The sequence below is a fragment of the Microtus pennsylvanicus genome, chromosome 1 (genome assembly GCF_037038515.1).
Source record: "Microtus pennsylvanicus isolate mMicPen1 chromosome 1, mMicPen1.hap1, whole genome shotgun sequence".
Lineage (NCBI taxonomy): Eukaryota > Metazoa > Chordata > Mammalia > Rodentia > Cricetidae > Microtus > Microtus pennsylvanicus.
This window is the reverse complement of record NC_134579.1, coordinates 138,122,662-138,138,542: the sequence shown is the minus strand read 5'-3', so window position 1 is coordinate 138,138,542 and position 15,881 is coordinate 138,122,662. Positions and strand designations below refer to the sequence as shown.

At 52.9% G+C, this 15,881-nt stretch overlaps 1 protein-coding gene across 1 annotated transcript; it reads right to left on the bottom strand.

Annotated features, from left to right (window-relative positions):
• Positions 1-3,532: 3,532 nt before the first annotated feature.
• On the bottom strand, positions 3,533-13,885 carry Ccdc97 (coiled-coil domain containing 97). Its single transcript, XM_075988102.1, has 5 exons — positions 13,717-13,885; positions 8,224-8,676; positions 7,223-7,492; positions 6,853-6,982; positions 3,533-5,444 (listed from the first exon to the last, which is right to left on the bottom strand). Exons 1-5 carry the CDS (start codon positions 13,778-13,780, stop codon positions 5,324-5,326), a joined length of 1,038 nt encoding a protein of 345 aa, XP_075844217.1. The 5' UTR covers positions 13,781-13,885; the 3' UTR covers positions 3,533-5,323.
• Between the last annotated feature and the right edge of the window lie 1,996 nt (positions 13,886-15,881).

Genomic DNA, 15,881 nt, shown 5'->3' with positions numbered 1-15,881 from the left:
CAGGGCGAGCTCACTCTGCAAGGACATTTACCATCGCCACTAGTTCACACCACTGAGGCCTGGCCCCAGGAGGGGGAGACATAAGCAAGGACACACATTGTTGGCGCTGGAGCCCCTCAACCACTAAACACTCCCACCACCTCCAGCAGAAGCCAAAATAGGAACGGTGTCCCACAACCACACCAAACATTCACCTCTCAGGACTGGTGACACCTGGCCGTGGTCATAGACCACACATGCATAGACTGTAAACAGCCCAGCCCTGGAGCCTCACAGGGACATGGCCTAAGGAGAGAGTTTGAAAGAAAAGGCCATCACAGGGCCATGGTTCCACCACATGCCAGACAGATTCACAGAGTCACATGCACCAGACACACACCACAGCATCAGAGCCCTTTTGGGAAACAACCCCTCCCCCCCAGCAGTTACACAAACATCCTCCACGGGGTCATGGTCATTGCGTGACCCATCACAAACCCACTCATACCACACACACTGAGGTTTTTATACACGTCACAACTCCGACCAGACTACCAACAGGTCACAGCTACCGTCTGGCACCCTTCACACACACCCACTTGCCCGGGGAGTCCCAAGTGGCCTCACAGACTCAGACACAGTCACACCCAGGATCCCAGACGTAGCAGCTCCCACGCACCCGGACACACCCCCAGGCTTCCCAAGCCATTACACCAGCCCTTCACCCTGGAGCCTGCCTGCTGGCTGTGCCCCATGCCCTGCCCAACTGCCTGTTGCTCCTAGGCAGGCCTGGCTGCTGGCAGTCATGGGGGAGGGTAATTTGCAGACTCAGCACCTTTGCTGGCCCTTGCACTGCCCTGATGCCCTGGCACTTGGGCTCAACGGGTTGCCTGACCCAGCAGAGCTGGGACTACCCAGAACATGTATCTCAAGCAGGATAGGGCACAGGGTCACCGGGTAGTCCCGCCCCTTAGGCAGCTGGGGCTTGGGGGAAGCTGTGGAGGGAGCCTGGGTTCCGGCTGGATCCCCAGTTTCCTGTCCAGCTTCTAGAGCAGGAAGCAGCCAAGGAGGCCTGCACAGGCCTTCCTGCTCCCTCCTAGACCTACTGGGTCTGGATGAACGGGGGAGGGGAAGGGAGACAGGAACAGATTCCCCTTGAAGCCTAGTACCCAGGCATACGCTGTACCAATGTGTTTGTTTCTGGTGTGTCCTTATAAGTCTTCTGAGTGTGGACACACGTGCTCCCTTCCCTCCCCCCTTTGTCTGTCTGTCTGTCTGGACAGCATGGCATTGTCAGTTTGGGGTGTGTATCGCCAGCGTGTGTTCTGCTCGGCGTTTGTGGCTAGGGCCACATTTCTGCTGAGTGTCTGCTGCTGGACAAGCTGGGGTACTTTCTGTGGGTTCTCTGCTGGCACTGTTTGCAGGTGAGAGGGCATACCAGTGGGTTGCCTATCTGGAACGAGTTTCGAGTTTGATCCCCCCGCCCCAAGCAGCTTCCCAGTTCTCTGGGTGTAAATTTTTGCAGTTAGTGTCAGTTCTACTTGGAATCAGGGTGTTTTTTGCATGTTTGTGGGTCTGTGAGGATTTTTTGGAAAGGTGTTGTGTGTTTTGTTACATGCGCTGTTTCTGATGATGTACATGTATGCTCGTCACCAGTGTGTGTGCCTTGTGGGAGGGTGATTTGGGGGTTACAACTGTGTGTGTGTGTTAGTTATATATATGGGGGGGCATAAGTATATGTGAGTGCTGCTTCTGGTGGCGGTCCGAGGTGTCAGAGTCCCCTGACAGGTTAATAGTGAGCTTTACCCGACACGGGTGCTGAGGACAGAACCCAGGTTCTCTTGGAAGAACTGTAACCGCTCCTAACTGCTGAGCCGTCTGTCCGGCCCATGGCTGAGAACAGAACCCAGGTCCTCTGGAAGAACTGTGAGCCATCTCTCTGGCCCACGGTGAGTGCAGAAGTTCAGGCTTGAGGTGTGCTGGGAAATCTCTGTAGCCTCAGGGTCACGTGTAGCCTGGGCTGGCTTTGAACTTGAACTCCTAGTTCTCTGTAGAAGGCTGGCAGTGCGGGTTTTATACAGATTTGAGGATGAAGCCCCAGGCAAGCACTGTACCAAGTCACACTCCCAGCCCGGAGGGCAGCATTTTGTGATTAGAGTGTTTTGTTCATAGTCCAACACATATTTCAGTTTGTACTCGCTGAGTCTCAGACACACTGTGGCACTTGGTGTCTGTGTGAGCGGTCATAGTGGGCTCTGAGGCCTGCATGTCCGTTTTAGACTGGCATCAGCGAGGGTGCGTGTCAGCGTGCAGGCAGGGTCAGCATCAGGCTGGTGACTTCAATATGTGAGTTGTATGGGTCACTTTTGAGAGTGTTCGGGGGTGTCAACACTAGGATTGGCGGGTGTGTGTGGGCTAAACTGTGCTGGTGTTTGCAAAGGAGGGAACTTCCTATCTTGTGAGGCCATTGGCTGTTGTGTCACCAGTGCTTGTTGGTCTTTGTGCTGAGTGGAGCCTGTCTGCGGTGTCCCCTTGCTGGCGGGTGCCACGCTGGCTCGGGGCTGGCTGTGGCAGCGGGCAGGGCAGGGCAGGGGCTGTGGTGGGCACTGGCCTTACGCCCAGCCTCGATATAAATATCCCCAGGCTGCCCGCTGCTGTTTACTCGGCCCGGAGCCCTGGGGGCGGCCCCAACAGGTCCTGGAGGGGGGCGGGGTGACCCGGCTACAGCACAGACATTTCCTTCTGCTCAGACAGGCAGGCAGCCTTGCTGGCCTCTCATGGGTGGGGACAAGGTGGTGACCCCTTGTTTTAGGTTCCTAGGGGCCACCAGTGGAGCTCTGACCTGGATTTCCCAGGGTCTGGGAGACAGATGGGGTTAGGGTATGGACCAGGAGACAGCAGGGAGAGGAACAGGAAAAAGTGAGGGTGAAGGCCGGTGGGGGACAAGGGGGTAGTAAAAGAGCTAAGAGCCTGGTGAACAACAAGGGATAGAGAAGTGTGTTTGAGGGACCAAGGGCAGAAGCCCAGGATAAGCAGGAGAGGATGGGAGACATGGGAGTGCAGATGGGAGAGGAAGGAAATGGGGACAGTGTGGGTCAGACAGGGACCTTTCCAGAAAAGAGCTAAGGTTGGGGAGCAGGAGGCAGAGAGGTGTCAGTAGACAAGGGTACCGGGCAATGGCCATCTGAGCCCAGGCCAGGGCAGGACAGACAGGAGACATGGAGGTGGGGGCCGGATACCCACAGAGGGGCTCTCCCCTCCCTGACTCAGCCTCTCCGCCCACCCCATCCCCAGGAACCAGATCAGAGGCTGAGGCGCCAGCCACCAAGGGGGGGGGTTGGGGGGGCTGCTCAAGCAGGGTGTGCCTTTGCTGTCTGCCCCCTCCTCTGTCTCCACCTTTCTTCCTGTCTCCTCATCTAATCCCTGTCCTTGTGGCCAGCTCCACCTCTCATTTGCAGACTCAACCATCTGACTAAGCCCAGATCCTGACTCAATGGCTGTGTGGCTCAGCTCTCTTTAAAGTTACATAACAAACTGATGGATGGCGGCCTTTCTGTCTTCAATCAATTTAATAATCAGACAGAACACTGATCAACTGGGAAAAGACTTAAGCTAACCCAGCTCCCCAGAGAGCACTCTTTGCTCCCGCTGGGGGGACAAGGGCCACGGCACTTGCATCTTCCATGGGCTCTCCCAGATTGTCTTCTGCCCCCTCTGTTGTCCGGCCCACACACACGCTGGCAGGAGTGGCTGTAGGAGTGTGTTCTAGTCTTGGTTCTGCCTGGGAGGCCAGGTGATCTCAACAGCCTTTCTGGGCTGTTTTGTCGTTTGTGACAAGTGGCAGTTGACAGTCTGGGTCACGTTGTCAAGAGGTGTCACCACTGCCTCAGGCAGCCTGGCCCAGGTGGAACTGCTGAGGTCTTTTCCATATTTCAAGCTTTCATGCCAACACCGTCTGTCCCCAGTAGCTCTCTGGGTGAGTTTAGTTGACCCAGGGGTCAGGACTTTAGCTCGACAAAGCAGTTTTGAGGGTCCTGCAGGTATAGCCAAATAGAATGCCACAACTGTCTCAGAGTAGCTTGCCTCTTCAGGCTCAGACACGCTAGCCCCCATCCTCAGAAGGGACAGTAGCAGGTCCCTTCTATCTGCTGGGGCAGCAGGATCGGGTGTGGGGCATGGGAAGGTAGGACGTCTGGGTTCCCACAGGCCATGGCTGAGTCACAGGCAGCCATCTGGCCCTCATTAGTCGGAGGCAGCAGGGGGCTCTGTGGGGCGGGCCCTGTGGCCTGCTGGGGGCAGGGACACTAGGGCAGGCTATGTGTGTGTGTGTGTGTGAGAGAGAGAGAGAGACAGAGAGAGAGAGAGAGACAGAGAGAGAGAGAGAGAGAGAGAGATGACTCAGGACACATGATAACAGCCTATGCGTACTTGGAGAGTGTAAACAGGAGAGGGGGAGGGAGGTGGAAGAAGTGAAGAAAAGGAAAATTGTGGCTGGGAAGGGGGGCTGGTAGGGGACTGCCCCCTTCTTCAAGTGCCTCCTACACTCAAGCTGGCCCTGTGGTTCCCAGCCAAGGTCCAAAGGGAGCAGCAGAGCCTGGTGCCCTCTGGGTTCCCCTGACTCCCACCCAGAGGGAAGTCTCACTGGGTACCCAGGATTCTGCTGCCCATAGCTGCCAGGCCTGGGGGTGGGGACATAGAGGAGCAGAGCCATAAAGGCTGAGACAGGGATAGACAGCAAGGCAGAGGCCTGTAGACACAGAAGGGACGAGAAGGCCGGCCTAAAGACTGAGATACAGGAGAGAGGGGACCAGTGTAGAACACAGGCACAGAGAAATGGAAAAGCCCAGATCTGGGCGCAGCCTGATCTAAACACTAGAATCCATGGGACAGCTGCCACAATTGTTCATGGCTCTGTGTGAGCATAGCACCCAGAACACAAAGAAAGGCAGAAGGGTGGATGCACAGATGTTGGAGACCTAAGAAGCTAAAAGAGGGGAATAAGAACAAGACTGGTAGGCCAGTGCATGCACAGCGTGTGGGAGGCGGAGGCAGGAGGATAGAGTTTCAGGCCAGCCAGGGCTACAAAGCAATTAACAGGCTAGCTAGCTACACAGCGAGACCCCATCTCAAAGAGAAAGGACAGAGAGGTAGGGCCAAGGAGAGAGGGGCAATGACTTCCCAGGAGAAAAATGGGAACCCCATAAACAGAAGTGGAGGCATTGTCTGAGGTGTGCCAGGCCTGGGGGCCTGCCCTGATGGCCCCTGAGTCACTAAGCCAGCCTGTAATCAGCTGCCTGTAGGGGGGATGGGCGAGGTGTGTCACTGGCTGGAAGGGTGGGAGACATCAGTCCCCATCCAGCTCTTGGCTGGGCACATCCTCGGGCTCCTCTTCATCAAAGTATCGCTCCTCTTCATCGCGTGCCACGATGTCCAGGTTGTCAAAGTCAGGGTTGTCATCCACCGTGCTGCAGAAAAGGAGGCTGTCAGTGGTCATGGGGCCCAGGTCAGGGGAGCTGACCCCCTGGGGATGCTGGGCCTTTTGGAATTCAAAAGACATGTTTCCCAATCAGTCTACATAAAATCACTGGCTTTGAGTGTTGGAAAGATTACTCAGGGGTTAAGAGCCCTGCCTGCTCTTCCAGAGGTCCTGGGTTCAATTTCCAGCAACCACATGGTGGCTCACAACCATCTGTAATAAGATCTGGCATGCAAGCAGAACACTGTATATAACCAAAACTCTGGCTACTCTGTAGACTGGAAGATGTGAGAACACCAGGGCCTGCAGGGGGGCAATGTAGCACTCCGACTGTCCCCATGTGGATCTGAGTCACCGAGGTGTCACTCATCCAAGATGTACCCTCAGCAATCTCAAGTCTACCCTGGCACCGGTGTCCTTTTGTCCCTCACCTTCACTCTTGGCAGATCTGCTCAGATGCCTCACTAAGGCTCTGACAACACACTGCCCCCTCCCCTTCCAAGCTCCACCACTAATGAAGTCTCCCGTCAATAGAAGGGGGCCTCTTTCAGGCCGAGAATCCTTGGCTGCACTTACCCCTCGCTTTAACTCTGAATTCTGGACATAGAAGGCATACAGAGGCATAAATTGATGGTGGGACACATCTGGGTCTCTGCTGCCCTACAGCAGCCCTCCTGAAAGCACAGGGTTAGGTCCCCACTCCTGACATCCTTGGGGTTACCTAGTGTTACCAGGGCTGGCTCACAGGTGCCCTGCTTAGCAATGGATGAATCCACTGGTTCCAGATCTGTGGGATCCCAGCATGGCCTCTGGAGCAGTGGTAATCAGGCTCCCTGTTCCACTGATGCTGTTCATGGACACAGGTCACATGTCACTTGGGCTGGATGTGAATAAGTAGGATCCTGAGCTGCCAGGCCCATGATGGGATCATAAGGGAGAGACTGGCTCAGATGACAGCCATTTATCATTTACCTTTCTTTTCTTTCTTCTTGAGACAAAGTCTTATCACATCGCCCTGGCTGGAGCTCAGAGACCCAACACCTCTGCCTCCCACCTGCTGGGATGGGATGGGTGTGCACTACTGGCCTCATCTCAGTGCTTTGTCGGTGTACCTCTCTACCTATGGATGAAGGGACTAGGGCTCTGAGAGAGAGAGAGAGAGAGAGAGAGAGAGAGAGAGAGAGAGAGAGAGAGAGAGAGAGAGAGACAAGGCTAGCCCGAGACCCTAGCCATCAACTCTTGTTTATCTGACACCTCTGAGTGACTGACATCACTAGGACTCATGGTGGGGAGCTACTCCAGAGCCCTCTAGTCCCACTAAGGGAGGGCCTGTGAGGACAGACAGGGACCTGCTTGTGGCCCAGGGCCATGGGTGCTGGGCTGGGAATGGGAGGCACCTGTAGTCAAAGCCCCCATCTTTGCCATCCAGGAATCGCTGGTGCATGCGGCTGGTGAACTCCTCTCTCAGGATCAGCCTCTCCTCTGAGTCGGGCACCCAGGACTCCGAGTCCTTGTCTGATCTCTGGTCTGTAGAGATACCCAAGACAGTGACCTGAAGGCATCTGACAAGCTACCGTCCTATGTCCAGCCCCATGCCTGCCCTCCTGGGGTGTACAGTGGATAAAATGGATATGCAGTGGTCAGGAGGAAATGGCAGGGCAGAGGGTGAGGCCAGACATCGTGTCTATTCTCACAGATTAGGGCCCAGCCAGGTACCACAACATGGGGAACAGGCCTGGGGCAGGGTGCCCTGTTGTTGGCCCTCACCTTCCTCATCACTGTCCTCTTCCTCCTCAAAGCAAGCATCCTCCTCTTCTTGCTGCCGGAGCAGCTTCTGCTGCAGCTCTCGTTCCTGGTAGGACTGGAAGAGCAGGTCAGAGAGTGGGTAGGCAGGCATGCTGGGGGAGCCGGTCCTGGGGACCTGGGGGGCCGGTGTGCGGGCACTGAGCTCTTCTTGCGTGAGGTACTGTCCTATGTACTGCTCATACAGCAGCGGGGCCCGGAACCGCATCTGCTCATCGCTGAAGTACTCGCCTCCTGTGCACAAGAGGCGGGGTTAGGGGTGAGCACACATGTCCAGGCATGTGCTTAGATGTTTACATTTGTATGCGATCAAGGTACATGATAAAGTCACTCGCAGGTGACTGAGATCCAGAGGGGCCTGACTGAGCATGTTTATGTACCCAGGCCTGAGCCACTCTAGACCAGGCTGGCACCAAACTCAGAGATCCTCCTGCCTCTGCCTCCTGAGTGTTGGGGCTGAACCGCTACACCAGGCTCTTCTCCCTTCATGCTTTTCACCTGTGTTTTGTTCAAGGTGGCCGTGTATACCCAAGGCCATATGGATATCCCTCCTTGGTTTCCAACAGTGCTTTTTGTGCACAGTGTGACAATGGGAACTCCCAGTCCTTAAGGACACCTGATTACCACAGTGCTCTGTATGGTGTCCTCAGTCACAGCCATCTAAGATGCCAACTTCTGCCAACACTTGAAAGGCTGAGGCAGGAGGAATTTGGGTTCAAAGACAGCCTGGGTGAGTGAGACTTCTGTCAAACAAATGTGACCCTGTCATCTACTGAATTCTGGCCCTATCCGCTCATCTTTCTCTCCCTTACTTCATTGTGGGTCTGTGTCTCCGTTCTCTTTGTCTCAAAACTTAACTCCATGGATTTCTTGGGGTTCCTACACTTGGGCCTTGTCTTGCTCACTCAGCCTCAGTCTCCCTTTCCTCCCCACCTCTGTCCCCCCCATCCACCATCCCCCAACACCTTGGATGAGCTTTCGCAGGGCAGCATAACGTCGGTTACGCAGGCGGGTGCGCAGGGTTCGGGGTCGGGCAGTGCCTTGCCGGGCCACCTCGGCACAGTAGAAGTCAGCACGGTGGTCCCCACGCAGGTGGCTGAAGCAGACCAGGTGCTCTTCCCGGAGGCCGGTGCGGAAGCGCTCCAGGAACACCAGTGGCTTCTCGTGATAGAGCTGGCTCAGGATGGCCACCTTCTCGCGCTCTGTCAGGTCAGGCTCACCCTGCTGTTGGCTGCACACAGGCAGGTGGCTGGTGGCAATGGCCCGCAGCATGGCACTCACGGCCGGACTCTCAGCCTGGGAGGTGTCACCATCGGGGACTCCTGGTATACTCTCTTTTACCTCCTTGTTCTGGGGTGCAGATGGAACAGGAGCCTGGCTCAGCTCCCCCCAGTGCACACATCTGGGCTCCACACAGTCTGCAAGTCAAGGGGCATCTTTAGTTAAAGGCTAAGAGGGCATCGGGAAGGGATTAGGTAGGAAGTGGTTGGGTGTTGGCACACAGAGTTCGTACTCATCGAGCGCCCCTGGCATCCTGGGGAATGTTAGGCCCTGGACAGAGCATGGTAAGAGGTCCCATCGTGATGAGGCACAGTCAATGCTCTAATTAATTAACAAAAACATGGAGTATGTAGAAAAGCCAAAACATACAAGCCTGGCACAGTAGCACACCTTTAGTCCAGCACCTTTAATCTCAGAGGGAAGTGGAGCTCTGTGAGTTCAAGGCCAGCTAGGACTATACAGAGAGACTGCACCTCAAAAATGAAAACAAACCAACAATAAAAATCCAAAACATCACTGATGGTGACGAGAGAACCCCAAGAAGACAGGAGGAATGTGGGGGTGGCTCAACATTCAATGGAGGGTAACAAAGCTTGCCAGGAAGTGACATTTGGAGAGACGGCTCAGCTGTTAAAGAGGAGCACTGGCTGCTCTTCCAGACAACCAGGCTCAGTTCCCACCACCCACATGGCGGCTCACAACTGTAACTCCAGTGCTAGAGGATGCGACATCTTCTGGCCTCCTCGGCAAGATATGCTTGTGGTGCGCAGACATGAATGTGGACAAAATAACCAACACAGACGAGATGAAACTAAGCAAGTTTTTTTTTATCTGAGTAAAAACCTGAAGTGCTGCAGGGCGGTGGTGGCACACGCCTTTAATCCTAGCACTCGGGAGGCAGAGGCAGGTGGATCTCTGTGAGTTCGAGACCAGCCTGGTCTACAAGAGCTAGTTCCAGGACAGGCTCCAAAACCACAGAGAAACCCTGTCTTGAAAAACCAAAAAAAAAAAAAAAAAACAAAAAAAAAACAAAACAACAACAACAACAACAAAAAACCCTGAAGCGCTGAGAGACTGACCTCTGTACTTTTTGGGATAAAAACTTTTCAGTAGGGAGCAGCAGCACAGGCCCTGAGGCCGACCTACTGAGCTGCTGGTTGCCTGGGCCATCACATTAGGTTACAGCCACTGACTTGGTCGATGACTGGTAGTTTGAATAGGAACGGCCCCCATAGCTCCTACACTTGAATGCTGGGCCATTAGGGAGGGGCAGATTGTAAGGACTTGAAGGGTCAGGAGGTGTGGTCTTTGTTGGTGGAAGTGTGTTACTGGGGTAGACTTTGAGGTTCCAAAAGCCAGTGCCAAGCCCAGAGTTTCTCAGTCAACGGATGAAGATGTGGCCCTAAGCTACTGTGCCAGCACCTGCCGGCATCCCACCATGATGATAATGGACCAAATCTCTGAAACTGTGAGGCCCAATTAAATGCTTTCCTTTCTAAGAGTTGCTGTAGTCATGGTGTCTATTTTGTTTTTTATTGCTGTGAACAGACACCATGACCACAGCAACTGCTATAAAGAAAACATTTAATTGAGGTGGCTCACTTACATCCACTATCATCATGGTGGGGAGCAGCGCAGCGTGATGTGATGCTGGAGCCAACAGTGCTGCATCTTACAGGCAACAGGAAGTCGACTGATTGTCACACTGAGCGAAGCTTGAGCAAAAGACCTCACAGCCCACCCCCACAGTGACACACTTCCTCCAACAAGGCCACACTCCTAATAAACCACCAGTTTCTCTTCACAGCAACAGAACAGTGACAGGACAGTGACCTACATCCTTATTCACGTCCCCTTAGGTATCCCCACATCCCCTAACCGTTCATTCCCAAGTAAAGCCCTGAACCAGTATGGAGGACCCCTATAGTGCCCCCCTCCTTGCAGGGGGCGGGGCAGCCAGTCTGATATGGGAGGTCCTGATCAAAGACGATCTAGGCAAAGAACAGGAAAGACAGGCACCGGGCAAAGCCAGTGGAAGCAGGAAGGAACTTCAGCAAGTACTAGAAAAGTAAAGATGAGAGAATTACATGCCATTTTTAGATAACTGACTGGGATGGGGGGGGGCAGATTCAGACTGTAAAGTACTGTGGATTTCAGCCATTGAAGCAAGAGAGGCTGGGGCCGTGCAGTTCAAGACAAGCCATGGGACTGCAGGGCTGGGAGGGTTAGGGGTAGGTCCAAGGTTCTAGCCTAGGGGACAAACTCCTCCCAGGGACCGAGGCAGGAAGCAGACATTTGAGAGGCTGTATCTAGGAGAATGCTGGGACATAGGCCTCCCGGACCCCAGAGAGGTACAGTGCCAGAGACACAGCTGTACACATATACAGAGCCAGGCAGAGAGAAGCGACACATGGGTGAGGGGAGTGTGTGCAGACAATCCACTGGACATATGGGCAGAGGGCATGCCTGTAAAAGCTAAAAACTAGGTCTTCCAAAGACAGACACATCTTAACTGCTGAAACTTTTAACGTGTGTGGGTCTCACAGACATAATTATATTAAGGCTCTAAAAAACTGAGACATTAGCTGGGCAGTGGTGGTGCACGCCTTTAATCCCAGCACTTGGGAAGCAGAGGCAGGTGGATCTCTGTGAGTTTGAGGCCAGCCTGATCTACAAGAGCTAGTTTCAGGACAGCCTCCAAAGCTACAAAGAGAAACCCTGTTTCAGAAAATAATAAAACCCACAGAAAGCAAAAACAAACAAACAGAAAACCTGAGAGATTATTCTGAGTTAAATATCCTAAATGCAAGAGACTGAGGGAGGTGTGGAAAGATGGCTCAGTGGTTAAGGGCACCGGCTGCTCTTCCAGGGGACCCAGGTTTGATTCCCAGCATCCACAAAGCAGCTCATAATCATGTGTAACTCCAGTTCCAGGGGATCTGACACCGTCTTGGCCTCTGTGGGTACTATGCACAGACATGCATATAGGCCAAACCCCATACACATAAAATAATAATAAAAACAAGAAAGACAGAGGAAGATCAGACACACATAGGTGCTATGACGGTGGAGGCAGACATCAGAGTGCTATGGGCACAAGCCAGCAAGTGCCGGTGCCATCTCTAACTGGAAGAGACGAGGAACAGCCTAGAGCCTGTGAGGGAGCCAGGCCTTGTAGCCTGATTATTTCTGTCTGGTAATACTAAGTCTAGATTTCATTTCTGCTCACTTTAAACACCCATTTTTGGGTCATTCAGTACAGCAGTTGTGAGAAATAACACAAAGGGCTAAGAAGGAGCAGCCTGAGAAGCAGGGAGGAGCCAGAGCATGCTATCTCATAAAGCAAACTTGCCAGGATGGAGGGGTACTGACTCCTGTGAACAGTCCAGATGCTGGACTGGGTGGCACTCACCTGTAGCCCACTAGGGAGGCTGAAAGAGAACAATTCATGAGTTTGAGACCAGGCTGGACTACATGGTGGGTTCTAGGTAAGCCTGGGTTACAAAGCAAAACCCCATCTCAAATAAACAAACTAAAGGCAAATTGCTATAGAAAAAGGAATAGCAATGAAAATGTAACAAAACAACAAAACCCAAAGAACTAGATGGAGTAGCCATGTTTAACTGCACATGTGAGGATGCCATTGGGGATCCTAATTGAACAGGTACAGAGTAAAGGATAGGCTATACTGGGTGATGGGTAAAGAAAATGATGAGCAGTGTGTATTACTCTGGAGAAGGCAGGTATTTGGGAGGCTGTTGTGGAACATTATTTGAAGATGTGCTGCATTCATTCATGCTATGGAATATTTGTTTAATGATGCAAAGATGTATTGCATTCTTTTTTTTTAAGATTTACTTATTTATGCTGGGGGGTGGTGGCTCCCCATCTTTAATCCCAGCACTCGGGAGGCAGAGGCAGGCGGATCTCTGTGAGTTCGAAGCCAGCCTGGTCTACAAGAGCTAGTTCCAGGTCAGGAACCAAAAAAAAGCTGCGGAGAAACCCTGTCTCGAAAATCCAGAAAAGAAAGAAAAAAAGAAAAGAAAAGAGCATTTTAAAGACAGGTGTGGTAGCGCCGAGCTGTAACCCTAGCACTATGGAGGCTGAGACAGGAGGAAGGCAAGTTGCTATAGAAAAAGACTGACACGCACACTCAGGCAGTACTTGTGGGAATTCTGCAGAGCAGTAAAAGGCATTGCAGGCGCGAGGGAGAAAAGACTTGAGGAGGCAGGACGGACTGCAGACTTTGGGGACAAGGGAGTTAGAATGCAATGGGCGCTGTGGGTCTTACATAAGTCAGTTTGCATGGGACAAGAGAAGAGCTAGCTTGGGGCACTAAAAGCTCAGGCTGGCACAGGAAAGAGGTATCTTAAGAAAGGTTGGCCTTCCTCCTGAATATTAACCTTCATCAGGCGATGAAAGGAGACAGAGACAGAGACCCACATTGGAGCACCGGACTGAAATCTCAAGGTCCAAATCAGGAGCAGAAGGAGACGAAGCACAAGCAAGGAACTCAGGACCGCGAGGGGTGCACCCACACACTGAGATGTTCTATCGGGAACTCACCAAGGCCAGCTGGCCTGGATCTGAAAAAGCATGGGATAAATTTGGACTAGCTGAACATAGCGGACAATGAGGAAGAACGGGAACTCAAGAACAATCGCAGTGGGTTTTTGATCCTACTGCACGTACTGGCTTTGTGGGAGCCTAGGCAGTTTGGATGCTCACCTTAAGAGACCTGGATAGAGGTGGGCGGTCCTTGGGGGCTTCCCACAGGTCAGGGAACCCTGATTGCTCTTCAAGCAGAAGAGGGAGGGGGACTTGATCGGGAGAGGGGGAGGGAAATGGGAGGCGGTGGCGGGGAGGAGGCAGAAATCCTTAATAAATAAATAAATTAAAAAAAAAAGAAAGGTTGGCCTGAGACTAGAAGAATTTGCAGTGAAGAAGTTTATATTTGCTTGAGGCTTTGGCATGGGAAGAAATGGGTTAGCTTGGGACACTGAAAGGGATTCTAAGAAAATGGAGGGAACTGTCCACCTGCCACAAGGCAATAATCTGACCAAGTGCTGAAAATGCCGGGAGGCTGAGGTTACACTTCCTAGACAGTCTACCGGAACCGTTTCCAGGTCACACCGCAAGAGCCCCCTCCCGACGCCTGTGCCTGGTCAGTGCCTCACCAACATCGGACTTCTCCGTCACCGCCCCGGCTGCCACGGCCTCCATCCCAAGTCTCCGACTCATTAACCGCCGCAGCGGGGTCAGGAAGCCAGCACGGACCTTAAGCAGTCGTAGCCATTTCCGGCTATGGAAGCGTCACGGACCCGACTGCTTAAAACTGTACCCAGGCACTAAAGTTCCGGGTCAAAGGTGGCCCGCCTCTCTGCGCATGCGTGGCCCCATCCCCCAGCAACCAGGTATGAAAAGGGCGCTAGGCCGAATGAATCTTCAGCGTTCGCAAATTTGAAAACCATCGGGTACTGTATGTCATTTGATCGCTGCCGTAACTCCAGGCCCTCACGTAGTTAATGTTTACAATGGTTGTTGCGTGAGCACCCTCCAGGACCTGGAGACTCGACTATGCTTTTTAATTTAAAAATAATGCATGCATATGTGATCAAAGGACAATTTATGGGAGTAGGTTCCGGGGACAGAACTCAGTCAAGACTGCCAGCAAGCTTTTTGTTTACATTTCGAGACAAGGTTTCTCTGTGTAGACCCAGTCTGCCTCCTGAGTGCTGGAATTAAAGGCGTACAGCACCACCCTGCTACCCAGCAAGCATCTTTGACCGCTGAGCCATCTCACCCACCTCCGTGGTTTGACTCCCTTCTGTCATTACATTCTGTCTGTGGCTGGCTGGCATGTGATGAAGTCAGGGAAAGGACCTTTGTGTTTCTAAATAAGGAGGAAACCTGCAGGTGTGAGGGCTGTGGGACGGGGAGGGACCTGCCCACCACAGGGTAGGTGGGAGGCGTGTAGGTAGAGATACAGACCCCAGATAAGAGCTGAAGGGATAAAAAAGTTAAGAAGTATTTGGGGCAGTTTGGCTGGCATGGGTAGTACTAGATGTTGGAATGGCTTACTATGGTCAGGGCATACAATACTCAGAAGGCAGAGGCCGGGAAATCACTTAAGGTTTGAGCCAGCCTGATCATTAGTGAGTTCCAGGCCTCCCAGGGCTACACAGCAAGACCTTGTCTCAAGAAAATAAGAGGGTGAAGTGAGGCCATGGTCCTCAGTGCCAGGTCAGGCAGGGCTTCCTAGCTCTAACAAACGGTTGGAGCCTATAGGGTTTGAGGAGGGGAACCAAGGAAAGGAACTGGTGAGCACTGTGAGGAAGCTGGTGATTAATTCACAAACAGTGGAAGAGGAAGAACTAGATTGCATCCCCTAGCGTGGTGACTACTCAGCTGCATTATCAGTAGTGGTCAGCAGAGGGCACTGCTGCTCAGCACTCGCCTGCCAGGAGCAGGACTTGTCAGACTAGAGACAGTAGGACCCACCCCTCCTTGCCTTCTCTGAGACCAAGCTGACAAGTGCCTTTTAAGCACAGACATGGTCCCTCCTCAGACCCTCCAACTTCTCAGCCTCCCTCCTGATGTTTGGTCCTGCTGGTGCACTGTGAACAATATGCATTAGCCCTCACTTTTGGAGACAGGGTCTAAGCTGTCCAGGGAATTAATTTACATAACTGCAAACCTCAAGGGAACTGGGATGCATGCCTGTAGCTCTTCTGGTAAGTTGTGCCCCTTCACAAGGTTCCCCAGTTCCTCTAAGGGAGCAGGGCTGAGTTGCGTACACCATGTCGATGTGAATCACACAGCCTGCACAGGAAGCTAGGAAGCTGCACAATGAAGCAGGTGGGCTAGAGTCATGTTGCATTTTCTTCTCCAGAGAGCCCTCTTTCCATTACTCCAGGGTCTCTCTCTCTCTCTCTCTCTCTCTCTCTCTCTCTCTCTCTCTCTCTCTCTCTCTCTCTCTCTCTCTCTCTCAACCCTTGGGACTGTCACTAGTTACAAATATGTATCCCCTAGAGGGGGAACCTCAAGAACACGGACTAGAACCATCTCTGCATCTCTGCTGTTGCTCAAGGTCCCTAGCGCTATCCAGCAGGCAGTCAATGCTTATATGGGAGGCAGTACAAGCCCCAAGAGCAGCACCCTGGCCAGGCTCAAGGGATGTGGGTGGGCAACAAACCTAGGGATGGCTCCAAACCAGACTGGTCTCTTCCCTACAGGTCCCACCTGTCTGTCCCCTGTCCAAAGAACATGTGGGTGGCGAGGTAGAGAACCATTTTGTTTAAATGAATGAGTGAAGCGCTCCCCTTTGAAAGCCTCCCATCCC

What these genes read in the sequence shown, in the direction of transcription:
- Ccdc97 (XM_075988102.1), bottom strand. Translation starts at nt 13,780, where the DNA reads ATGAGTCGGAGACTTGGGATGGAGGCCGTGGCAGCCGGGGCGGTGACG. An exon ending in GACGGAGAAGTCCGATGTTG is followed by an intron (nt 8,677 to 13,716) that starts GTGAGGCACTGA and finishes CTTGACTTGCAG; the next exon opens with ACTGTGTGGAGCCCAGATGT. An exon ending in GATGGGGGCTTTGACTACAG is followed by an intron (nt 5,445 to 6,852) that starts GTGCCTCCCATT and finishes CCTTTTCTGCAG; the next exon opens with CACGGTGGATGACAACCCTG.